General features: G+C 39.8%; 1 protein-coding gene across 1 annotated transcript in view; it reads right to left on the reverse strand.

Moving 5' to 3' along the window:
* Nucleotides 1-850: 850 nt before the first annotated feature.
* The window catches only part of psmd1 (proteasome 26S subunit, non-ATPase 1), a 42,483-nt gene continuing 18,861 nt past the window's right edge, over nt 851-24,472 (reverse strand). The window contains exons 17-25 of the mRNA XM_059341435.1: nt 21,835-21,949; nt 18,473-18,589; nt 16,812-16,914; nt 13,195-13,364; nt 9,431-9,523; nt 8,983-9,069; nt 5,889-6,092; nt 4,121-4,286; nt 851-1,034 (exon numbers count right to left, since the gene is read on the reverse strand). Coding sequence (XP_059197418.1) covers nt 4,140-4,286; nt 5,889-6,092; nt 8,983-9,069; nt 9,431-9,523; nt 13,195-13,364; nt 16,812-16,914; nt 18,473-18,589; nt 21,835-21,949 — 1,036 coding nt within the window. The 3' untranslated portion in view covers nt 851-1,034; nt 4,121-4,139. The remainder of the gene's footprint in view (nt 1,035-4,120; nt 4,287-5,888; nt 6,093-8,982; nt 9,070-9,430; nt 9,524-13,194; nt 13,365-16,811; nt 16,915-18,472; nt 18,590-21,834; nt 21,950-24,472) is intronic.

Raw genomic sequence — 24,472 nt, forward strand, 5'->3', positions numbered from 1 at the left:
TTTAAGGATGAAGCCGGCACTTGTTGAACATGCTTTTCTCTTTGAAAGCCTGAGGAAAATGGGTCGTTCAAGACATTGTTCAGAAGAACAGCATACTTTGATTAAAAAGTTGATTGGAGAGGGGAAAACTTATAAAGAGGTGCAAACAATTATAGGCTCTTCAGCTAAAATGATCTCCAATGCTTTAAAATGGAGAGCAAAACCAGAGACACGTGGCAGAAAACAGAAGACAACCATCAAAATGGATGGAAGAATAAGCAGAATGGCAAAGGCTCAACCTATGATCAGCTCCAGGATGATCAAAGACAGTCTGGAGTTACCTGTAAGTGCTGTGACAGTTAGAAGACGTCTGTGTGAAGCTAACCTATTTATAAGAATCCCCCACAAAGTCCCTCTGTTAAAAAAAAAGGCATGTGCAGAAGAGGTTACAATTTGCCAAAGAACACATCAACTGGCCTAAAGAGAAATGGAGGAACATTTTGTGGACTGATGAGAGTAAAATTGTTCTTTTTGGGTCCAAGGGCCGCAGACAGTTTGTGAGACGAGCCCCAAACTCTGAATTCAAGCCACAGTACAGTGAAGACAGTGAAGCATGGTGGTGCAAGCATCATGATATGGGAATGTACTAAAAACCTGGATTAATCTGGTTAGTCACATTGGACTGCTATTATATTGAACACTACTGTATATGTTGACTGCTCACTGTAGAGACAAACTACTGGGCGGACTGAAGCAGCTGCTGTTGAGTGCTGAAAATGTAAACCAGTCTAAATGTATGGGATTAGGGAAATTCCCTCAATGCACGCCTGCTGAAATATCCACTCAAATAAACACACTCTCCAGCCTCCAATATATATCATTTTTTTATTGTACGGACAGAAAATTATACAATTTGAGGATGTAAAACATTCCCTGCCTGAGGAGCCAGAACAGGAAAGAAACGTGTAAAAGAGGTGAAGCAGGGAGGTGGATGAATAGATGGATGCACAGAGGGGAGACGCTGGACCAACATGCTGACATCTCACTTCTGATGTCTGAGGAAAGAAAAACAGAACAAAACGCAAGTTAGAGGTGCTTTACTTTTAAGAATCCAAAACTCATTACTCCACATCCATTTCATAAAAGGAAGTAAATGACAAAATGGTCATGTTTACAACTAGCAAAAGTTCACATTATTAGGCAACTCAAGAACGTTGTGTGAGGGTTAAAATCAATCAGGCAGCTGCAGCTGATCCAGAACGCTGCCGCCAGAGTCCTCACAAACACCAGGAAACTGGACCATATTACACCGGTCCTTAAATCACTACACTGGCTTCCTGTGAGTCAGAGGATAGATTTTAAAATCTTACTGCTGGTCTACAAAGCTCTGAATGGTCTCGGACCAAATTACATGCTTGATCTGCTCCCTCTCTATGAAGCATCCAGACCCCTTAGGTCATCTGGAGCTGGCTTGTTGCGTGTCCCAAAAACAAGAACTAAGCGGGGTGAGGCAGCTTTCAGTTATTATGCTCCTCACCTGTGGAACAAACTACCTGTAGATCTGAGGTCTGCCCAAACGGTCAGCTCCTTTAAATCAGGACTAAAAACACTATTGTTTACTGAAGCGTACTCTTAACTTTAACACTTATCTGCTCTACTCTACTGCCCTTACTTTTTAACTACACAATGTTTGACTTGTGCTTTTTATTATTTTATCTCTTTTTTTTTATCCTGCTGTATCTTCCCTGTTTTAATTGACTGTTTTTATTGTTTTCAATTGTGTCTTGCTGTTTTTAATGTGTATGTAAAGCACTTTGAATTACCTTGTGTTGAATTGTGCTATACAAATAAACTTGCCTTGCCTTGCCTTGCCTTGCCTTAAGAACGGTGTGTTAAATTATTTTGTGACTAAAAATGGTCCCTCCATAATATCACAAAGATACCAAGACCTTGAAGAAGATCAGCTACTATAAGGACTAACATGATCACATATGAATAAAATTTGGCTCATTGAATCAACAAGAGTCTCAGCTTTCCAATAATATCCAATTTATACAATTCAAAGACTGTTGAGGGACCTAATTTCACTTAGATATCCTGAGGTCAGAGGTCAAGGGAGCCCTTAGGAAATGGCCATGTGAGTTTTACCTCTCCAACTTTGGAGTATTATTTCGCTCACTTCCACAAGTTATCATGACATGGTTGGTACCAATGGATTCCTTAGATCTTCTCGTTTCATAGGATACCAGTATATTCAATACCAGTATCTGTAGCTATAACACTGAGCCCACTACAGCCTTTAAAAGAAACAGCTGGCAAAACATCCCACGGCCTGCAACGCTCGGGGTTACCGACTCTGCAGGTCACACAGGTGCAACAAAGCTAACAAGAGAATCTGCACATCAGGTAGATTGAGTGAAAACACCAGTGTAGGTGGAGCATGACTATGCAGGTGTTTACAGAACTGAAATCATCCATTCAGTACAACAGATTTGCCCTAATGCACTTTGACTGAACACGTCTCTTTTCTGGGCATCAAACTTGTTACCTTGTATATCAACACGGTCACTCTGACAGTCAGTTGCCATGCTGTCTTTGACAAACACCTCTGCTTGAAGTCAGCTCAACAATGATCCCAGCGGTGTTTACTCCGTCACAAAGCACTTGAACCTCATTAAGAGATGACATAGTATGCACAGAGGCCCTAATTTGGTCATTGACACCTCATCGCTCTCATCACACGCAACAGCAAGCTCCTACATGGGAGGCAGGCCGCAGCCGATCCAACACAAACACGACAAGCAGCCAGGAGTCATTAAGCATCCAGCTTCATTGGCCAGTACAGTGAGAAGGTTTGCCCTCTGAGCTGGTGTTTGGAGATGGCAGTGCTGTTTACATTCCTCCGTCAGTGACGGGTGAAACTGGGTTAGGCTTGGAAACAACGGCATGGAGGTGCATTGTGTGTTATCACAAAACTTTACTTCCAATTAAAAAAACGGCCTGACAGCTGTGTGGGAGTGTGTTAATGCCAGAGGTTTCACACACTGTATTATTGGTAACCTTAACTGTGCTTTCATACTACGAGCAGCTGGTGATTTAATAATTAGGGGTGCGCCGATCCATCGGCACCGATTTCCTTAATTTTGTGGGATCAGAGATCCGCCAATTCGTTTACGTCAAACCGATCTTATCTACCTTGATATTAACGCCCCACTGGCGAAGCAGTGCTCCCAGGCTCTTCTTAACGAGCCGGCCTCTGGCCGTTAGCTGCAGTTAGCTACAGTTAGCTCTGTAGCAGGACAGTGTGTATGTGCTGCTGCTGCTGCAGGAGGTGTTCACTTAGCCATCTCTGTTTGTTTACAACTGGACACTGTGCACAGTTAGCGAAGCCGGTTAATTCACAATCACTATGTCTATGATTAGCGGAGACTTCGCATAATTAACCATGCTGCTTTCAGCTGCTGACCTTGTGCACAGTTAGTGACAGTGAAAACCATACGTCACCTCCAGAGTCTCTAAATCCCTCTGGGGGCTAACTTGTCCCGCCGTGGAAAACAACCTCTCCTCTGTTTGTTTCTTCTTCTACAGCTTGGCATCTAGCCCGCCACACTGCATCATCAAATGATGCGCTGCCCCGTGCGGAAGGAACCAGTAATACAATTTTTTTTCCTTCCAGATATGAACTATTCGTTTTTTTATGATTTAATGACTATTCGAATATTTGAAACAAAAAACTCAGGACACTATTTATGGTTGCAGTTCTTTTGTTAGTTTGTCCTGTAAATTTTTGCTATTTATTTTTAAGTTCAATATATTATTAACTACCTCAGACATTGTGATTTTTTTTATTTGTTAAAGAAAACTACTGCTGTGTTATTGTTTTTCAATAAAATAAGATTTAAACATTGAAAGTGTATGCTGTGAGTTATAAAAAAATTAGTATCGGCCAAAATCGGAATCGGCAGGCCAGGCTTTTTAAAAATCGGTGATTGGCCAGAAAACTGTAATCGGTGCACCCCTATTAATAATCATTAAAAGATGCTGCAGGCACGCTGAGGAGTTTAATAGCAGGCCGGTGTGTGGAACATCACCAGACACTTGCTTAAGTTATGAATGAATAACAAGGTTTAGGAATGCATGCCTTTGCTGTGAGAGCAGTTCTACTCGTCAATGTATTCGAAGGGCTCGGGTGGCTCTGGTTCCTGCTCTTCCTCCTCGATTTTGGGGCCGTGAGCTGAGACGGGCTCCACCAGCTCCTCCTCCTCCTCACTGGTGTCCTTCATGATGATGATCCCGCCAGTATGGAGCTGGGGACAGACAGGAAACAAATGGGTTGAGTGACAGCGATGGCTCATGCAGTAAATTTATGTTTTAAGTACAAATGTTTACAGTACACTATTTGTTTACATCTCGTACTTGATGCTTATGTAATAGCTGGACAGAAACTGAAGTCATGATTTACAGAGTGCCACAGTCTGATTTAACTACAAGGACTGAGCGGGAAGTAGCTGATGCAGCACAGTAAAAAGGTAAAGAGACAGAATAAGTGCTCTTATTTCCAGGGCCAGATTAACCCACATGGGGCTCTGGGGCAGAAATGAGTGAATGAATTAACACTGTAATTTCTGAACACTGTGTACTTTAGTTAGTAATTAGTAAAGAGTTTTGTGATAAAATAATTAAGCACAAATGTATTTAGGAAAGTGTAACATGTAAAGCCCCACAAATACAGGATTTGGAAGGGTTTATTTATTCTAAAGTAAAAATCACAAATATGTGTGGATTTGGTTTTTCATTTTTGGAATTAACAAGAGCATCATTGAGCTCCTAAGAAGAATCAAAGACAGGAAACTTCATAATAATGTAACTTGATCCACACAATAGGGATTTAATAAACCTCCAGATGCTGACCAGATTTTAAGATAAGTCTATAAAACCTCTTCACTTCCTAAACTGATCTTTGGATGTAAAAACAAACCCTTAAAAGGAAGGCAGCATTACGAAACTTTAGACAAGCAAAGACACCATTTTGGCACTTGACACGAGACGTTGTACAATGTAATACTCGCAGCTTAGCTCGCTAGACACAAAATCAAACAGTACTTCCTCTTTACAGGATGGGGGTGAGTGCTCATTGGGTCACCGCACGTCCTCCTGCCATTTACTGAGGAACACTGTCAACATTTACAGCAGGACTGCGGTCCACTGGTTTATAGGCCTTAAGACAGAGGAGTTTCTGGACTCGGAGATGTTTGACAGTGGCCCAAAATCAACCAAGAGGCTCAATGATTTATTTGAAAGGGAAAAAAATCCTCTGAGCTTCTTTTACATTAAGTATCATTATTATCATAACATATTGGTCACCTAAAATGTCTTGTGTTTATTATTACGAAAAGATAAAAGGAGTCCAATGTTTATTTTTTACAGAAATACATTTTGTTTTAGGCCTGTTTTTCACCAGGCAAAAATAGCATCCCAATTGATATAATTAATGTTACAGATGCACCTTGCTAACCAAGTTATCTTGCTCGTGCCATCATTAACTTTGCCATCTTACCGGTACCTGCCACAGTGGGGTTGAATCCCGTTTTAACTTACCCAGCTCTACTCTCTTCTAAATATGATCCCTTCTGGCTCCAAAATACCAAAAAGGTGAAGGACAGAATACCAAACTTGACTGTTTGGTTTGGTTTGTTTAGTCTGGTATATGAAAGCTGTGAAATGAACTGAACTGAGACCAATTAGGAAGGTGGATTGCCGCTCACTCCTCAGTAAACTCTGGTGGGGTTCGTTGTTTGGAATGTTCCCTTTGTAGAATTCTTGATAAAACTTTTTGTGAAATCCTCTTGTATAATTTTAAGAACTGAGACGCACACATTGAGACAGACGGACAGACAGAAGTGTCTTACCGGTTTGAAGGGCTGGTAGCGGCAGGTCTCGGGCATGTTGAGGACTTTGAGCTGAGCCGGCATCACTCTGGCTGGATTCTCCAGGAGCTGGAAGTTTGGCTCTGCCTCTTTCTTCTTTTCTTTCTCCTTCTCCTCGTCCTTCTTTTCCTTTTCCTTCTCCTTCTCTTTCTCCTTTTCCTTCTCCTTCTCCCCCTCCTGGACCTCCTGTGACACAGAAGCAGCATTTTCTGCATCAGAACTACTGTGATTACTTTTCTTAATGTCCTTATACTGTCTGTGGCCCCGCACAATCTGCTGTTGTCTTATATTTATATTTACCTCTCTTTGTCTTTTATGCATGAAAGAATATCCATAGATAAAGTCTGTTATTTCTAGAGCCACACATTTAAACAGTACTTCCTTTTTACAGGACTGGGGTGATCACTGGGTGAAGGCCTACTGGCCTGCCATTTAGTAAGGAAACCTGTCAACATTTACAGCAGGACCACAGTGATGAGTTCATCGTCCCTTCTGAGGTACTTTTACATTTTTAAATATCATTATCTTTGGGAAGTTTCTTTATTGCGTTAGACATGGCAGTAAACAGTTGCATCACATTTGGTCTACACATGCTCCAGTTTCTGTGGCGATTTCTTCCTCAAAAATCTCATTGTTACGTGGTGATTCTTATAAGATACACACCATAAACAAACCATAATCACACCACCACCAGAATCTATTTTGCTAGTTATTTGACAGTTTGGAGGAGTTATGAGCAATAAATTCTGGTTTTCCTTCTTTCTGTTGTGTTTCAGACCTTTCCTACTCTGGCGTCCTTGATGGCCAGTGATTTGTTAGGCTATCAGGGAGACACTGGAGACCCATAAACAAGACACTGAAGGACAGAAAGTGCCAAGAGAGCATGCAATAAAAAACAACAACAAAGTTTTGTATTTCAAGACCAAACGACATCATCTCCTGCAGATGTGAAACACTAAGGGTGTCTTCTCTCCTCTGAGTCAGTTTGTAATGGGAGGCTTTAGGTGTGAAATGTAGATACAGTCACAAATACTTAACTGATGAAATCTGTGTTTCAGCAGGCCTGTTTAGGCTTTTATAATCACCACCGGCAATCTGTTTCTCATTTGATGATTTTACTTGAATATTTGTATCCTCAGCCGACCATTATTTGTACACACGCAAATTTGGTCTGCCCATTTCAAAATAAGAATACAGTATATTTTAGGGATGCCACAATACTCAATATGTTGTTAATTGTCTTGATAACTGATTGTGTATAATAGGTCAGATTATACTCAAAAATACCCATCAAAGAAAAGCTCAAAAAACGGGTCATGTTTCAATTACAAATATGACTAAAATGATACTTTGATCATCAAAAATGTTGACAAATAATCTGCCAATCGATTAATTTATTATTTTAGCTCTACAGGTTCATCACATAATGAAGTGTATATTTCAATACCCTTTTACTTTGCCTGCCATTTCCATGTTCTTCCTACTTATTCTACTCAACTCATTTCATTGTTGACATAGTTTGTATGGATTTAAAAAAAAAAGAAAAAAGATCACAGTAAAGCTTTTAATGAAAAATAGATGATCTAAACCAATACATTTTGAACTGTATGACCCTGGTATGTGTGGATACCTCCCCTTCAAGCACCTTCTCTTCAAGTTAAGCCAAAAAAAAAAAAATCAAAAACCCGAGATGTGAGGAGGCCGGACATTTCCAAGCTCGTCTCTCAGCACCAGAGCTGAGATGTAGCGTGGCAGAGCGGATCAAACACGCAGCTAACGCCCAGACAAAATCCCAATGAAAGTTATACTGGCTCCCAACTGACAGAGTCGGTCTGTGAACGCTGGGTGTGGGTGAGTGAAAAGATTAAGACTGACTTTGAGAAAAGAAATAAAAGGTAGCTGTATGTGTGTGCAGTATCAAAGAGCAAGACTGCATAACTGAGTGCATGGATCTGCTTCAGATAACCCATTAAGTATCCGGATATTTGCGATTTTAACTGCATACCAGCAGGTATTGGACTGACACATGTGGTATGTAACGCTTAAACTAAAAGCACCACTAACAGAACACAAGCTGTGGCTGCACTGCAATGTGGTCTACTTAAAAGAATGTTCTGTTGTAAAAAATATCCAGGTATAATGACCAGCAGAGTAGGGTTGGGACAAAATACAGAAACAGGAATATTTTGTATTACTTCCTAATGCAATACATCACTGGCATGCTTATTGATATTTTGAATTAAAACATGCAGGTGCTCCAAGTGGAATTTGGCTCACCAGAGTCACGACTTCATGACTCATTGTGGTGGCGCTTATCAAATGAGTTGTACCCTTCATTAAATAATTTAAACCGCACATCTGTTCTGCCTTCTGGCAGTTCGGCATTTTGACAGTTTAAGGCCATTTTGTATTGAAAAGACTGCACACGCAGACATGGACAAGGTGCAGTCAATTTGTGTTTGTGGGGCACTTTATGCAAGACTAGGACTTTGTTGTACATCGTTTCATGTCTGTCATATTCTGTGAATTTGCTTTTTAGGGGTATTTTGTCTTTTTGGATATTGTAACGTATTTTACATTATCGTCTTGCAATATATCAAGTATCACAATGTTGCAGTATCATGATAGCATGGTTATTGTGGGCAATGTATCGTGATTAAATTGTGTTGTGAATTACTGTGATTTCCCACCACAACTGCAGACTATGCACCTGCATCTTATATGGCAACTCACTTGTCCAACGCAGTCTGGTCGTCCAGCAATGTATTAAATCCTTAAATTCTTCACTTCAAATACATAGCAAGGCTCTAAATAGTTTGTTTGAATTTAGGCAGACCACCCACAAAATGGGGGTAATTTAGGATAGATCTGTCTGTTACAGTAGATAAAACTTCCTATTCATAACTGATTTGATTTTGTTTATGTATTCAAAATAAATAATGACATTGCAATGTAGACATGTTTTTGTGAGTCTTGACTCTTTTCAAAATGAAAGGAGTGAAAATAAACAAGGAAATAAATATTATTATTAATGAGGAAGGAGAGGGTTTTTCGAGGGCTGTGCATTTCCACTCACCACTTCCATCTTCTCCTCCTCCTTTTCCTTCTTTTCCTTCTCCTTCTTCTTGGCTTTGGCTGTGATGGAGAGAACGGCGGTGGATACCTGCCATGCACAGAGGGAGAGCGGAAACATTTCCACAATGTAAGACAATACCATAGACACTCAGACCTTCTACAAACATGGCTTATAAAATGAACAAAACTAGTCAACCACAAAATAAACGCTGCTTGGTCTTTCATTAAGTTCTCCAAAAGCATCTAGGATTGTGAAATGAAGCAACTCAGAAAAATAGGCCAGAGATGCTGAAATAATAAATAGAAGGGGCAGGAAAATGAGGAGTCTGACAGGGAGGATTCAAAATTATTCACAAATCAATATGAGGCAAGGTCAGCTTTCCTCAACTAATAATTTCAGAAAAAGGAATGCAAAACAAGCTGATCTGTCGTGGCGCCGAAGTTCTCACCTTCTCCTTCTCCTTCTCTTTGGGAACCTCCAGAGCTGGGGGGTAGGCGAAGGTGGAGGGCTTACAGTTGGAGCGGTACTGCACCTTGGGCATCTGAACAGGAAGAGAAAAGAGGATGCTTAGTCATTTTACCTCACTGTGATCGGAGCCACATTAGAGGAAACCAAGCTCTTATAAAAGTGAAACAAAATAAACTCATATTGCATTGTTGTGTGGCGATTTTTAGCCAGGCGAGCAGCGGAGGATGTCAGTCTATCCAGTTGTGTACAAATTTTCTTCTAAATCTATCCAATAGTTGTTGAGAAACTTCACTTTGGGCCACACATTCATGGTTTCAAGAGGATGAATCCTACTGACTTACACCTAGCTTGTGATTGACCTGAGACGGTTTTGTCAACTAGCTGCTTCCCAACATTAAGAATGAACTTTCAGAGAGCCAGAAAGACCTGCTTGTTAAATACTGAAACAGTATCTCCTTGCAAACATCTGTTTCACTTACATTTTAAACTTATCAAGTCTTCTTTGTTAAAAAGATTAGGTTTTAAAAAAATAAATAAAAAGTACAGTAGTAAACATTTATCTCAGGATATGCAAAAAAATAATAATCTCGGAACATGTTTTATTACAGATGGTAGTGGAGCAAAGGGACAAGGGGCACAAGTGCAGTCTGATATAGGAAGACAGGATGAGCCTGAATAGTGAACTAGTTAATAGTTAATTGAGGACAAGGAGCACAAGACAAACGGTGATAGACGGCGGGTCTTTTCGTTTTTTTGCGAGAGAAAATGTCACATCAAAACCTTTTCTAATATTTGGCAGCTTCATGTCGCCTCAAATGTCATATTCAACGTTGATGTGTTGATTTTAATTTCTACTGCCCGCCCAGTGAAAGACAGAATGTGCTTTCACTAGTAGTTTAGTGTAGCTAGGTTTTAAAGTTACATTGATCTGGTCAGTCAAAAGAAGAAGCTCTTACCACAACATCCTCCCTTGCCCATTAGCTGTAAGCTTAACCTTTTGTTAAAATGAAAAAGTGCTCTGTCAACTTTACCTAGACAAACATAAAAGAAGATCTCCAGCAGCACCAGGTGCTTTCTGTTTAATGTGAGCCTTCAGATTATAACGGTGTTGTGAAACTTAATGATTAAACAGTCCCTATGCTCCAACAGAGCAGCACAAAATGTGACCAGGGGGAGAGTTCTTCTTTGTTATCAACACATAATTTAGCCGTTTCGCTGAAGTATGGAGAAGCTGGGAGGCAGAGAAATTACCTCTCCTGTATTCTCTTTAAGCTAACCTGAAAGTTTGTTGCCTGAAAACAACAAGCAGTAAATGACAAGGATGTTCTTTGTCCAATAGCAAGAGTAGAAGTATGTTAAAGACTCATGCTGCGTAGTTTAACAGGTGCTGACGAAACCTTGGCAGGGTGCAGCACAAGTCTGCTAAACATTGTTGTCCCCACCTCCCCTTTGCTCTTAATCGCTGGTGTATTATTAGGGGCTTTACACCAAGTACATTCTCCAGTGTCTTGATAAAACCGGAGATGCACAATATATAGAAGTGTGTCCCTGATGTCAGGTGCTGTTTATCAGGGTAGCAATGAAGAGATAATGCCCATGTAATGTCCGTTTAAGACCCCAATATGTTACAGTGATCCCTTGGCATCAGAGTGCGAGAACAGGCTGACAATCAGGGGGGCTTTGTTATGGATATGGACTGTTATGGACTGCTAGTGACAGGTGTTACCAAGGCAAGAAGCTAAATATTTTCAAACCAAACGCAGTGCCAAATACACATTCAACAGCCATACTTTTTTTTTTAACCCATGTCAATTATATTTTAACATTAACGAAAAAAAGTTTGTACAAAAAAAATTAACAATATAATTCTTTAATCACCAATACCTGGAAATGGGTATATGCACTTTGGTGTTAATAAAAAAAATAATGAATGATGTAGTGGCTTGTCATGGAATATTTTATATCATAGGATGCTAACTACAGTGGCTTGCAAAAGTATTCATACCCCTTGGATGTTTCACCCTTTTGTTGCTTTTACACATGAAATCATGGTAGATATAATTTGGCCTTTTTAAAAAGAATTTGCAAAAAAACCCTCTTTAATATCAAAGTGAAAACAGATTTTTACAAAATAGTATAAATGAATTAAAAATCTATAAGTTAAAATAAATGATTGCATAAGTATTCATACCCTTTAAAGTAACTGACCTAATTCAACAAAGTTCCAGCTAGTTGATGCAGCAGAGTCACAGTTAGTGAAATGGAGATCACCTGAGTGCAGTTGATGTGTGTCAAGTGATCGTAGTATAAAAAAACATATGCCTGGGAGGTCCAGTCTCTGATACATCACTATTCCTGCTACAATAGTACCATGAATACAAAAGAACACTTCTAGTAACTCAGAGAAAAGATCATTGAACAGTAGAAGTCAGGAGATGACTACAAAAAAAAAATTAAACTCACTGGACATCACAAAGAGTTCAGTTAAACCATCATTAAGAAATGGAAGCAGTATGGCACTTGTTTAAATCTGCCTAGAGCTGGCCGTCCTCACAATCTGAGTGACCTGACAAAAAGAAGACCCTAACCCGAACGCTTCCAGGGCCTGCTGCTAAGAAGTGTCCCAAGAGCATGATGCTGCCACCACCATGCTTCACGCTGGAGATGGTGCGTTTGTGGTGATGTGCAGTGGTTGGTGTTCGCCAAACATAGTGTCTAGTCTGATCGCCAAAAAGGTCAGTTTTTGTCTCATCAGACAGTAGAACCTTCTTCCAGTTGACCCTGGAGTCTCCCACATGCATTTGGGTGAATTCCAGGTGAGATTTCATGAGCTTGTTTTCTCTTCCGTACAGCTCCGGCTGGTGAAGAACCAGGGCAACAGTTGCTGTATGTGCAGTCTCTCCTATCTGAGCCACCGAAGCTTATAACTCCCGCAGAGTGGTCCAAGGTGTCTTGGTGACTTCCCTCTCCAGTCTTCTTCTTGTCAGGTCACTCAGATTGCGAGGACGGCCAGCTCTAGGCAGATTTAAACCATACTGCCATACTGCTTCCATTTCTTAATGATGGTTTAACTGAACTCTTTGTGATGTCCAGTGAGTTTAATTTTTTTTTGTAGTCATCTCCTGACTCCTACTTTTCAATGATCTTTTCTCTGAGTTACTAGAAGTGTTCTTTTGTATTCATGGTACTATTGTAGCAGGAATAGTGATGTATCAGAGACTGGACCTCCCAGGCATACGTTTTTTTATACTACGATCACTTGACACACATCAACTGCACTCAGGTGATCTCCATTTCACTAACTGTGACTCTGCTGCATCAACTAGCTGGAACTTTGTTGAATTAGGTCAGTTACTTTAAAGGGTATGAATACTTATGCAATCATTTATTTTAACTTATAGATTTTTAATTCATTTATACTATTTTGTAAAAATCTGTTTTCACTTTGATATTAAAGAGGGTTTTTTTGCAAATTCTTTTTAAAAAGGCCAAATTATATCGACCATGATTTCATGTGTAAAAGCAACAAAAGGGTGAAACATCCAAGGGGTATGAATACTTTTGCAAGCCACTGTATTTACATGTTATGTCATTTTTTTTCTTGATGTTCCTTGAATCTTTTATTTTTATTAATGCTTTTAAACCTGTGGAGGAAAAAAAAGTCAGCTTAAAAGTAACCAACACACACACACACAGACACTCCTTCTGACCTACCAATCACAACTTATCTAGCCACTTTCGTACCTTCAGGTCCTTGTTGAGGCCAATAATAGCAGTTGGTGTGAAGGCCAATGACAAGAAGTGGGAGAGGGGGAACCAGAACCAGAACTGGGTGAAGACCAGCAGGCCGACCAATGAAGGCATGTGAGTGTGACCCGTCCTGGACTGCAGAGAGATGGTCACATTACGTCCACCTGAACAGAGGGCATAGATGATACAGTGGGTTTCAGTATTATGGCACAGAGCAACGTGATATAAATAATTCACCAAATGACAAATCAGTAAAAAACAAATGTTATATAAATTAAGTATAACAATAATAAATCTAATGTTTCATCACTACTTTACAGCACAATTTGAAAACATAATTTCACAGTGAGCAAGACCTTTGACAATACAATCTAATCAGTTCATTCTTGAGCCAAGATTTGAAGAAATCCCCTCAAGGTGGTCCTGAGATATCTTGTTCATGACAATGGGACGGTAGTACAGATATAGTCCTAAAGTCATAAAACATAATTACAGCAGTTGTCAGCATGGAAGCTTTTGAAGGTGCAAACTTGGAGGGCAACTAACTACTCTTTGAACAATAAAAAGGAATGTAATCATTAAAAATGGTTCATACTGATCACTGATTGTTAAACAGACCCAATGCTAACTTGGCACAAGGATCAAAGATGAAGGTTAATGAGGGTACAGATCAGGATGGTCACCACCCTGAGGAGGTCGTCTGTTGGCTTCAATCTGTCTGATCTGTTGATCCAACGGCAAAGATTTATATGACGGGGACAAACCGGTGAGCCAATTAAACCCAAGAATGCATTGTCTTAAACATCCTGCATTTGAAAATTAAATAAATAAATGCCATTCATTATCCATAGATGTGAGCTACGCAGGAGATTAAAAATCGATCACCACAAGAGGTGTGTCAGCTGTCCCCACAACAACAAATGTCTTTCCCAGCTGTGTTGAAGTACTTAGAGATTATATCAAAGGGATAGTTCAGATATTTTTGGAGTGGGGTTGTATGAGGTACTTATTCATAGTCAGTTTATTACAATTATTTATAATTGTTGTTTATAATTATACAAATTGCTGCTTCACCCATCCACAGCAGTGCATAACTTAGCTACCGTGCGGTACTTTTGCCTGCTTTGCCAAACTGGGGGGCGTGCCGACCGCCATCAACTGTAGGTAATACACTGAATATTGATAAGTAACTCATACAACCCAACTTTAAAAAAAAACTATCCCTTCAAGGTTAAGGGTTTGCCACTAATGGTAAAAGTGTTTTCTTAAAAAAAATAATTAAAAAAGGAATCTTGGGTCAATTTCAGTTCGTCTGTGGAGCTGACCAAAACAAGTAATAGTAAAGGTGATGACCAGGGGTCAAGGGTGCTCCCATGAGCAATACCAAAGACTAAAAGACTGCCCTTGGCCTTTCTGGGACAAACAGTAGGGAGGGACTGCAGAAAGGAAGACTGGGGAGGGGGAGGAAGAGAGGATAGGCCCCAACCAGGATGTCATTTCTATAGGGATGGAAAGAAAAACTTTCCTTTAAAAAGGGTAGGTTTCTAGGGAGTAGACCTTCCACCCAAAAACATGATCTGTCCAGACAATACCAGTTAAATCATCTGCTGTTTTAGTTTGGGCCCAGTCTTAACTGAGGCCATATAAAAAATGGTGCCTTATCTTGACATCTGAACCAGTGTTGAAACCATTCCAGTCCTGAAGATTGAACGCTGGCCAGAATGAATCACAAGGTCCGCTTGCTGCACCACAACTTGGTGCTTAAGAGTCTCTTAAAAACTTGAGAAGAGGTTGAGAGCACTTGACTAGCGGGTCGCCCCCCCCTCCAACCAACCTCCCACCCGCTGTTTTTGCCAACTCTTAGTTTGGTGGGCCAATTTTCATTCCAAGGAGTTGGTGAGGGAGGCATGCAGACAAGAGTAATTCCTCAAAGGTGTTATATGACAACATAAATAATCAACTGGCTTGCTGTGTCCCTTTGAAGAAAAGAAAAAAAAAAGCCAACTAAAAACACAAAGATGAGGCACACTTTGTTACATGAATGAGAGAGAAACCAATTAATAAAGCTAAATAATGGACTGTTTCTGAAGAAACAATACTAAAACCTAGTTAACTGAGAACTGGCCTCCAGCATGGTGTCCGGTAAAAATGTAAGCAGATATGTCTGACTTATGTCTGACTTTATGGGATCAATTAATGAGGGTCTGTAAATGGGGCCTGAACATGTAAGGGTGAGAGAATGAGCAAAAGCGACTGACATTTCCTGGGTAATGAGCACCAGTGATCATGAAACTGAGCTCTAATCGCTTCCGCCCGTCAAATTAAATACAATTACTCATGCACCTCAAAAACGCCTAACCCCCTAGAAGAACCAGAATACTAAAACATTCACACCACACAAGCTTGAGCGTGTCTGACACTTAAACAGGAGTGGTGTGTTCCAGCATGGATGTGTTTAAACTGAAAGCTACACTCTGAACTGCACTGAAAACATGGGTTAAGCACTGAGAGCTGGAGTTTGGCATGAGGAGCAGGAGGGAGAGTGGGGAGTGTGTCTGCTGTATGAAAAATGAAACCGTGGTCAGGGTTTTGTCTGGATGGTCTCACGCAGGGTCATCATGGCATGTTTACTGACTTTATTACTGTTAATGTGCCTGATTTGATATATGATGATTGAGGTCCTGTCTGTCATCAAGATGGCTAATCTCCTCAAAACAAAATAACCATGAAATCGTGTTGCAGCAGGAGGGGCGGAGTTAATCAAGAGGCAATTTCACGACTGATAAACATTCATAAGTCACAACATCTCAAAAACACATACACTGCACTTGGCCTTATAAGTAACAGTGCAAATACTTGAGAAATGCTTGACTTTGTGTAAGTTGCAACACCTGATAGTGTATTTAGACAGCAGTGTGTAAACAGAGCTGGTTTCTTTCTGGCTTAGCACACGGGGTTTTAAGTTAGTGCTAGAAAATGGATTTCTGCTCCTGCCTGCATTGCGGGTTTGTGTTTACGTGTGAATATGGGTGTGCTCTGCTTGTGTGCAAGTGTGCAGCTCTCCATGTGATGATGTGCAGCCCTCTAGGACCTCACACACACAAACACATGCTGCATGCTTGAGTCCACAAACACCCTCACAGACACACAAACACAGAGACCATCGAACAAACAGTAATCACCAGGGGGAGACCAACAGGCCATATGGCCGAGAGCAGAGCGGAGCTGAGGTAGGAACGCCAGGCACTAATGCACCTTAGCATGATCTGTTCCAGAGACACAGTGCACGGGTGGTCAGCCAAAGAGGGTTACTCTGCGTTTGCTTGAGCCTTAAAGAACTCAAATTACGACACACACAAAACCACAAAGGCACATTACAGTTAGAGCTGTGCACTGGTTTTACAGTATAATTAAGAATCCGGGTCTTTTTGTATCACCGAGGGGAGAGTGCACAGAAGCAGGTGGGACTTAATACTCGTTTGAAGTTTTGCTTAGTGACAGACATTAATATACTCATTGCCTGCTGATGAGATCAAGCTGGTTTCTTTGCAGTTAACAGACTACATTTCCAACTACCAGCCTTTATAAAGAGTATATATGTATCAACTAACCTGCATCAAGGATTCCCTGGGCCAGGATGGCTCCGAACTTGGCCATAACATCATCGTGCTTGTCGTTGATCACTTTTGCATAAAGCTGCCTGAACTGGTTCACCTAAAATAGTGAAGGGAGACATTTTATTGTAAATCACATACTTGATGTAGTGACACCAACAGAGAACCAAAAAAAGTGTATTTCTGTTATGATACTTTTGATTCAAAACAGGTCAATTTATTTAAAATTGAGAATACAATAAGTTTGAGTCTAGTCAAAATGTGAACTTTAAAATGCTATTTGACATTAATTTACACCAAGTGATTTCTATCTGAACAAAAATATTGCAATGCCATATTAGAGTTTAGTACTTGTGAAACACTTGTAATGCTTCGAGAGAAGATTTCTGCAAAGTAGAAACATCTCAATCTCAACAAAAACTAACCTAACCTTGACTCTGGGGAACACTATGCAACACTTTCAGTAAACCTAACTTTTCATTGTGACATTGGGATGTTTTCCACAGATGGAGAGGGTGGTTACATTTTCGTTTTTTTTTTACAAGTCTGTGACTCCTTGTTCGAGGCTCTCCAGATTAAGGGGAAGGTATACATTTGACAAATTCTATTACAGTGGGTGTCAACCACATTCAAACTTCCACTCTGTCAGCACAATATTCATAACAAAGCTACATCAACGGTGCCACGCCCATGATGATGGTGTAGTACCTGTGGGAGTCCCGGCACTAACAGCATATCTCGATAACCGCAGTCAAACTTTGAGTAAACAATGTGCTGGGTAGTTAGCAGCCAATTTGGGCCAATTTACTGCCCTTCAAACTAGAGGCCTGAGACTTCTGTCTACAACTGTGAGGCAGAGCTGAAAATTACAAAGAGAGGGACTCTGAAATAAACAGTCATGGATGTAGTTCCTTCTGACATTCCACTGTTTGAAAAAAAAAAAACCCTGCCTCTTTCACAATCCGGCATACCGCCTTGAGCTTGAAGGACTGTTGCTGTGCAGATGAGGAGTCTTTGAAAATGTGTCTGGCAAATCTTAACTGTCTATGACAAAGTATGAGGTGCTCCAAGGGTGAGTGCGTGCTGTTATGCCTGAACTAGACACTTTACAGTCTTCCATGACACAGATTTCTTTCTCTTTGTCCTTACAGTTCTGAAGTTTTCTGCTTTTGGTCAAGTCTTCCTCTTTCTCCTCCTCCTCCTCTTCTGCCCTGATACCAATACCTGACATCCACCCAGCCAATGCCAGCGTTTAAATAATAACGCCTTATTGTTTGGAAGTGACTTGAATCATAATTTTAAGTGTAAGGCAACATTAGGCTTGACAGACATTGCTTTCCTAATGTTGTCAAACAAAATGAAAGTAATACATCCAAATTTAAAATTACTGATCTGAAGTTTAATTGAATAGTTCGGCCCCATTGTCACTAATGCCCTATTTGTGACAGTATGGCTCTATATCTGACGTTGGTATTGGTGCATCCCTACTCTTTACTCAGCAATAACTCTGGTCTGGAAAATGTCTCAGCTTTCTCCTAGACCTATTAAAGAGGTCTCTATACCAAAACTTTGAACCAGGCTTTTATGGCCCACTTCATAAATGATAACTGTGAGGCTATCAATCACAAAAAAGCAAAACAAAAACATTTGGATCTTACCTTGGGACAGGTGACTTCGGTCTGTTGGATCATGATGAGAGCAGAGGCAATGAGGGCGCCCTGTCTCACGTAATTTACTGGGTCATTGGTCATGGGTTCAAGCAGATTGATGGCCTCCTGTGAAGAAAGACAGCAGAGAAGTTGGTAATGTTTAAAATTAAGTATACTTTGTTATTTACAAGCTGCACAACCCAAATGGGGCTTGTAAATAATCATCTACTGCTATAAGTCCTGCAAAATTGGGTAGCAATGAATGGATGATCATATTAAAATGATTTAGAGTGGAAAAAAGTTGCACTTTGTTGTAAATGAAACACAAATTAAGTGATTTTCCCATGAAAGTATTTCAAGAAGGCTTATTTCAAGAAAGCTCGTTAAAGTTGAAATGGAAAAAGATATTGATGTTTCATGGCTGCTCACTCTCTGCAGTGTTTAGTTTGTAATCTATGGTTAAACATGGGACTGAAAACAGTGTTGCAAGAAGGAGAGGTAGAAATTTTCTGATTCTATGACCGATGAGGTAATTTTACATTGGCCGCAATTTCACTGGGTAGGTGCATATTACATCCCAGACTTCAATTTACTTTATAATTTACTTTTGTCTGCAATAACTCTAGATCTTTGTTGAAAATCACTTTAAAATGCATTAAAAATGCCTGCAACACCTTTTATGTGTTCCATTAACGTTATTTAATGTCCGTCTTAATTTTTGTCGAGTTCTCCGTCGTTCAGCTCTTTGTCTGTTTAACCACTCCTGCTTCTTCTGTGCCTATTTCTTTCTGTTAAATTCACTGGACTTCTCACTGGAAGATGTTGTCTTCCTAAGTCTATGATTAGAACTTTGCTCATAGCAACGCTAAATTTGAATAATTTTGATCGGTCAGTTACAACATTCTAAAGTATTCAACAATGTCATGTATTAATAAGTAAGTGTGCATTTGGGAGGCCATTTGTTTGGTAAAGTTTACAGGATAAAATAATGACCTCTTTTAATGATGCTAAAGTGGACATGAAACTGACAATTAGATATTTTTCACTCCAAACACATTTCATATTTTGTCATTCCTAACTAAGTAGATCAGTGCAACAGGGACACTTTTGTTTGGTTTAATACAGGAAAAGGGATTATCAACAGCGGCAACCAGACCACACACATTAATGAGATTAGTGTCATCCATATCTGGAAGCCTGAGTAATTGTTAATGACAAGCCCCGCCTTCTTCAGTTTCCTCCCATGATCACTGCGAATGTAAAAATGAGGGAGGACCACCTCTTTCCTCTTTTTTTTTCTGAACTCTCCTCTGTCCTCAGCTGAGCAGTAATGGCTGTAACCCACACCACCAGACTCAGAGGGAGGCGTCAGCTCCGCCAAGGAAAGAGAAACAAACTAGGATGATGACAGTGGAGGTAAAATAAACCATGTTTCATCGTGGCTCTCGGCTCAGCTGGCTGAGACAGTCGTGATAAGTCAGAGTGTAAAGCCAACACCAGTCGACCACATCCTGTTCCTGATAGGCTGTCGAGGGGTTTAATTGAGGGTATTTACTGTCAGGCCCAATCAGCAGAACAGGACGACACATAATGTTGTTGCTTATGATCCTCCTAATCCACGTACAGTGGTTGACTGTTTTCTGCAGCCTTGTGCCTCAGCCTGATTTGAAATTTTTTAATTCAGTACTCCTAAAAAACTGGCTAGATGCTTGTGTGAATAAATGGAATCGTGCAGAACACACCACGACATAATTTCCATTTCCATACATATTTATAAAAGTGGATCATATGATAGTATTTTGAAGTTGTGGCTGGTTTTTGGTGATCAATTATTCCATCCAATTCACTAAACAAACTGAACAGTATTTAAGATTCTCAGGATGGCACAAAATCAGCATAAACAAACCGACTTCAGAAAACAGTTTTCCTGTGCAGTTTTCTCTTTTACGTATAAAGTAAAAAGTAAAAATATCTAAGCCCAAGGTGTATAAATGATGGCAAAGGAATGTGCTCCATCTAAATAGGTGACCCACTTCTCTTGCCACAACATCATTACTCTCACTAAAGGACCTAATGTGCCCAAGGTCTTATTCTGGAAAAAACCAAGCAGTAGAGCTTTGGAGCTGATCAGCTCTGTAGCATGCCTCGGCCTGATCTGGTCCAAAACATTCACTTCGGTGCTTCAAGGCTCAGGAAGCAATGAGCCATGACTCTGCTTCAGCCATGCCACCTGAGACTGATCAGCCCACATAGTGAGACAACTCAGGAACTGGCAGCACCCCCTACTTCTGTCTTCTTCACTCTCCTTTTCGGACTTCAGTGAACCCAAACACGATGACAGGGTACAGCCCGGTGACTGTGAGCCAATTTGGAACATTTTATCAGCAAACCTACCAAGAACTTCCCACAATTTATGAGCTCCTCAGAGTTGACACTCCACAAAAATGAAATCAAATGTCAATAGAATGCAAGCAAAATAGCTGCTTACATGTTTAATCACTATATAAAGTAAATTATGATTATGTTTCGAGGCTTTTGATCAAACTGTGGTATGATTTGAAATTTGTCTTGAAGCAGATGAGGTTCAAAAGAAGTTGACAGTCTTGTAAGATAATTTTAGTATAATAATGGCTTCTCTTTTGAGCAACAACATTACACACAATTAATTTTATCAAAGCAACATTTGTTCTGGAGGCATCATTACATTTGACAAGAGAAAGTAACCTTTTCTATGCAACTTCTGCAGCGGCTACAGAAAATGAGTCTGTACTCGCTCATCTGAGATAAGCCTCACAAAGGAGCCATCAATTGGATGATATAAGGAAAACCCTTTGTGCAGCATAAATAGTCTTTGCATCAGTGACGCACATGTTACGCTAAGACACAAAGAAAGCACATGGGATAAATGAGGACAGCGGGGCCAGTGCTGCCTTTGTGTTGGAAAAGTGCTACTTAAGCTTTTCTTGTGAGCCGCCATACGAAGAATATTAATTCCAGTTATGAGAACCAATTCAAACAGAGGTATGATTTCATGCAGACATTTCATCAAATAAGAGATCATTATTTACATCTTGTAACTACTAGCAAGAAAGGTCTGAACCTATTTGTGGTAAATTGATGTATGGTTTGGTCAATACAGTTCACCCAAATGTATATTGTCTTTATTGAGGGCTGGAGGATAAGAAATTGTTAATTATTTGATGGTCACTGGGCCTTTATTTACATGAACTAAAAGAGAAATGCTCTGATTTAGAAACAGGCTATTTTTAGAGACCCCCCCCCGTTTTCCATAATTTTGAAACACTGTTGACTTCATTTGACAACAGTTCAATACCGTGAGAGAAAAGACAAATTTAGGTAGAGGCACTCACCTTGTTGCCTGTCCCAGCACAGCAGATGCCCAGGGCCATGGCAGCCCCACAACGCACGTGAGGGTTGTAGCTCTCTGACAAAAGAGACACCACACTGGGACACTGCTCAGGGGTCCTAAAGAGAGACACAAAGAGAAATTAAGAGTGAGTCAAGAAGAGGCACTTGAAGTTAACTTTTAAACAACACAAGCGTTCAGGATTAGAGCCACTGTGACCATTACATAGACCTATAAAAATAAAGATACATCCAATGTTGATACCTTGTGCTATAATTAAAAACAATTTGTTCTCTTGTAATTAAATATTATAGTCGGGATTAGGATAAATGTGACACATTTATGAGGCATTAAGATCAATTTCTGATCAATCACAAATTGCTTGGATGTGTCACAATGTGTGCAGAAGGCTTTATACAAAACATGCCCATCATGCCTACAATAAAATTTAGATGGATGGATGGGGTGATATGCTCCATATAATATAAAGCGCTTTAAGACCTTGAGCACATGAACTATAACTGTTGTACTCATCTTGACATAAATATGATGGGGAATGCTATTCAGACCGTCTTTCAATGGTTCAACAAGGAAAGAGTCAAGGACTAAATACCATTAAGACATTCATTTTGGTGCCACAGGTGCATTCGCCCATCCAAACACTCACTGGTATGAAATAAATTATAGAGCAAAGAGAGAAAGAGAAGTGAAAGAGCATGGATATGAAAGGCATGGCTTTGATTTAGGTCTCAAAAAACTTTCCAAATCCTTAAGCATTTTCCCCCTGGTGCTGTTGTGGAAAAGGGAGAAAAGAAACTACAATGTAATGGACCTATTTTAAGGCACAACACTAAACTTGACTAACAGAGGGGCATCATTTTGAAGAAAAAGAAAACTTGCACAAGGATGAAGTAATCTGTTCTATAACCAAAAATGTTATCTGACAGTTTGCCTGTGAATGGTGGTGTTGATAACAGCAGCGCTGCCTGGGTCTGACAAATGAGCAGATTGTTTAGATTACTCGGCACCTTTGAATTTCACAGAAAGGTTTGGGCCGTCTTTATACAGCCTTCGGGTTGTAATTACAAGTTATAATCATTAAAATTTAGAAACAAACTGTTTAGTCGGTCCAGTCCAGAAGTCAGAATCTGACTTTCCACAACTGTTAAACTGTCACATTGTATCAACGGTACCAACAACACTGCCCCTTCCCTGCAACTGAAGAGACTGCTATAGTCACTAAAAGCTCACTGATTTGATAAAAGAAAGACAGAGGATAAATCGCTTGGCTGATCTTCGCTCTCAGATTATAAAAACAGCTGGTTTTAGTTTGGTATTTTCCTAATGATACAATGTTGTAACAAGACAGAACAGAGAATAAAGACTTATATAAATACTACAAATTGAATAAAAAAACAAACAATACTATTGTCTGTTCATAACCAAAATGAAAGGTCTTTTAGCATGACAACTTTAGCAAAGACAGCTGTTTTACTAGCTCATATTTTATTGGACTGAAACAAATAAAAGCTCAGAAACAGCAAGGTAGGAAACAGTAAAACCAAAATGCATCATTGTGGGAGCTACAGCTACATTTTATTGATATATGAATCCTACATGAAAGTATAGAAGGTGGCCAAGATGTCTGGGCCCGTGGGGGAAACAGAAAATACAACGATATGGGTTAAGCCGTCAATCGATTTCAATAAAATGCCTCACTAAAGTTGAAAATTATGTCTAAACAAGTATAAGCTTCTCTGGGTGTGCATTTAGTCCTGTTTATCGATATGCTGTCGTGGCATGTTCTCAAAGTATAATCTCCACAGATCTGTTTGGAATTAGAAGCTTAACTCAAACACTACGTGAGGATTATTGAGATCACAAATGGCAATCATTGGGAGATGTAGATCACCTTTCAATTCCACCTACGGGGATAGAGTTTATTCTATTCTGGTAGTGCGATGACTCCCTTCAATCCATACTAGGATGTGGACCAGAATGTAAAACCCTCAGAGACAATTTTGTTTCATTCCATTATATAATGAAAAAGTATGAACCATACCAACAAAAGTCAAAAGTTCTTTTGTGTTCGCTAAACACTGAGACCTAATTTATGATGAGTTTTAAAATCGAAGGGGTACTACAGCAGCTCGGGGCACAATAAGAAAACTTTGCTGTGGCTTTGTCAAATAGTTCAATCTAAAGCCTTTTCAACCTTTTCAAAGTAAAGATAAGCTAATTACCTTCAACAACAAGAAAAATGGAAGAACTCAGATGAAAAGAAGAAATCAATATTCAGCATTTGTTTAGTCTGAAAAGGCAGTGGGGCAACGACGTCTGTATTTCAAGCCTAACTTATACTCATGATGTGTGGTGGATGGACTTAAAAACTTCAGAATGAACAGAAATACTTTTTAAAATCAATGAGATGAGAAAACATGTAAACATGTTACATGTAAAGCTTGTGAAGGCAAACGGTTTCAGCCTAATGCGGACATTAAAAGCTAACACATTCCCTCATTTCTTCTTTTCATCCACCGTGACGTGAAGACATTAAAACCTGAGCAGTCCACAGTATCTCTCATGTACTTAACACCCTTGTGTAACATTGCTTTAAGAATTTATTAGTCATACAAGCCAAA

This window comes from Centropristis striata, chromosome 9, assembly GCF_030273125.1.
Source record: "Centropristis striata isolate RG_2023a ecotype Rhode Island chromosome 9, C.striata_1.0, whole genome shotgun sequence".
NCBI lineage: Eukaryota > Metazoa > Chordata > Actinopteri > Perciformes > Serranidae > Centropristis > Centropristis striata.